We start from the raw sequence: 673 nt of genomic DNA, 5'->3' as shown, positions 1-673 counted from the left end.
CCAGGGCCCGCGGCACCCATGTGCCTGGGGCCAGGGCAAGCAGGATGCCGCCCCGTCTCCGGCCCCTGGCCCCAGCCAGCACTCAGGCCCCTGTGCCGGGGCTGTCGCGCCCCGCAGGCCGGGCTGTGGGGGCTGGGGGTTGCGAGGTCACCTGTGCTCGCCGGGGCCCATCCTGCCACCCACACCCCAGGCCCCACGCCTGCGGCCCCTGAGGTCAGGCAGGCACTGGTGGGCAGGAGCCCCAGGGCGCCCCCAAGGACTCCCAGCAGTGAGCCCCTCAGGCTCACAGCCCCTGTCGCTGGACCCCTCCGCGGGACCCCGGCCCCTGACCAGCCCCCCCCGCCCGGGGTGATCTGGCCTGCCCCCACGTCCTCTGTCTCGGGGCTCAGCACTCGTCCCAGTCCCAGGCTCCCGGGCCGTCCCGCCCCCCACAGCGCCTGCGGGCGGCCAGCCCCGGCAGCCGGCCCTGGCTTGTGCCCCAGAGCCCAGCGCGTCCGGGCCTGCAGGGGGACTCCAGGCGGGCAGGCTGCCTGTGCCTGACGCGCCCTCGCCCCCAGGTACCTGGTGCTAGAACACGTGTCTGGCGGGGAGCTCTTCGACTACCTGGTGAAGAAGGGGAGGCTCACCCCCAAGGAGGCCCGCAAGTTCTTCCGGCAGATCATCTCCGCCCTGG

The 673-nt window shown here is 74.9% G+C and overlaps 1 protein-coding gene across 1 annotated transcript in view; it reads left to right on the top strand.

Annotated features, from left to right (window-relative positions):
- BRSK2 (BR serine/threonine kinase 2) overlaps positions 1 to 673 on the top strand; it is a 45,629-nt gene that overhangs the window by 14,828 nt on the left and 30,128 nt on the right. The window contains exon 5 of the mRNA XM_012734335.1: positions 558 to 666. Coding sequence (XP_012589789.1) covers positions 558 to 666 — 109 coding nt within the window. The remainder of the gene's footprint in view (positions 1 to 557; positions 667 to 673) is intronic.

The sequence above is a fragment of the Condylura cristata genome, unplaced genomic scaffold (genome assembly GCF_000260355.1).
Source record: "Condylura cristata isolate star-nosed mole 26May11 unplaced genomic scaffold, ConCri1.0 scaffold00054, whole genome shotgun sequence".
Lineage (NCBI taxonomy): Eukaryota > Metazoa > Chordata > Mammalia > Eulipotyphla > Talpidae > Condylura > Condylura cristata.
The sequence above is the reverse complement of the archived record's forward strand: the minus strand, read 5'-3'. Positions and strand labels throughout refer to the sequence as shown.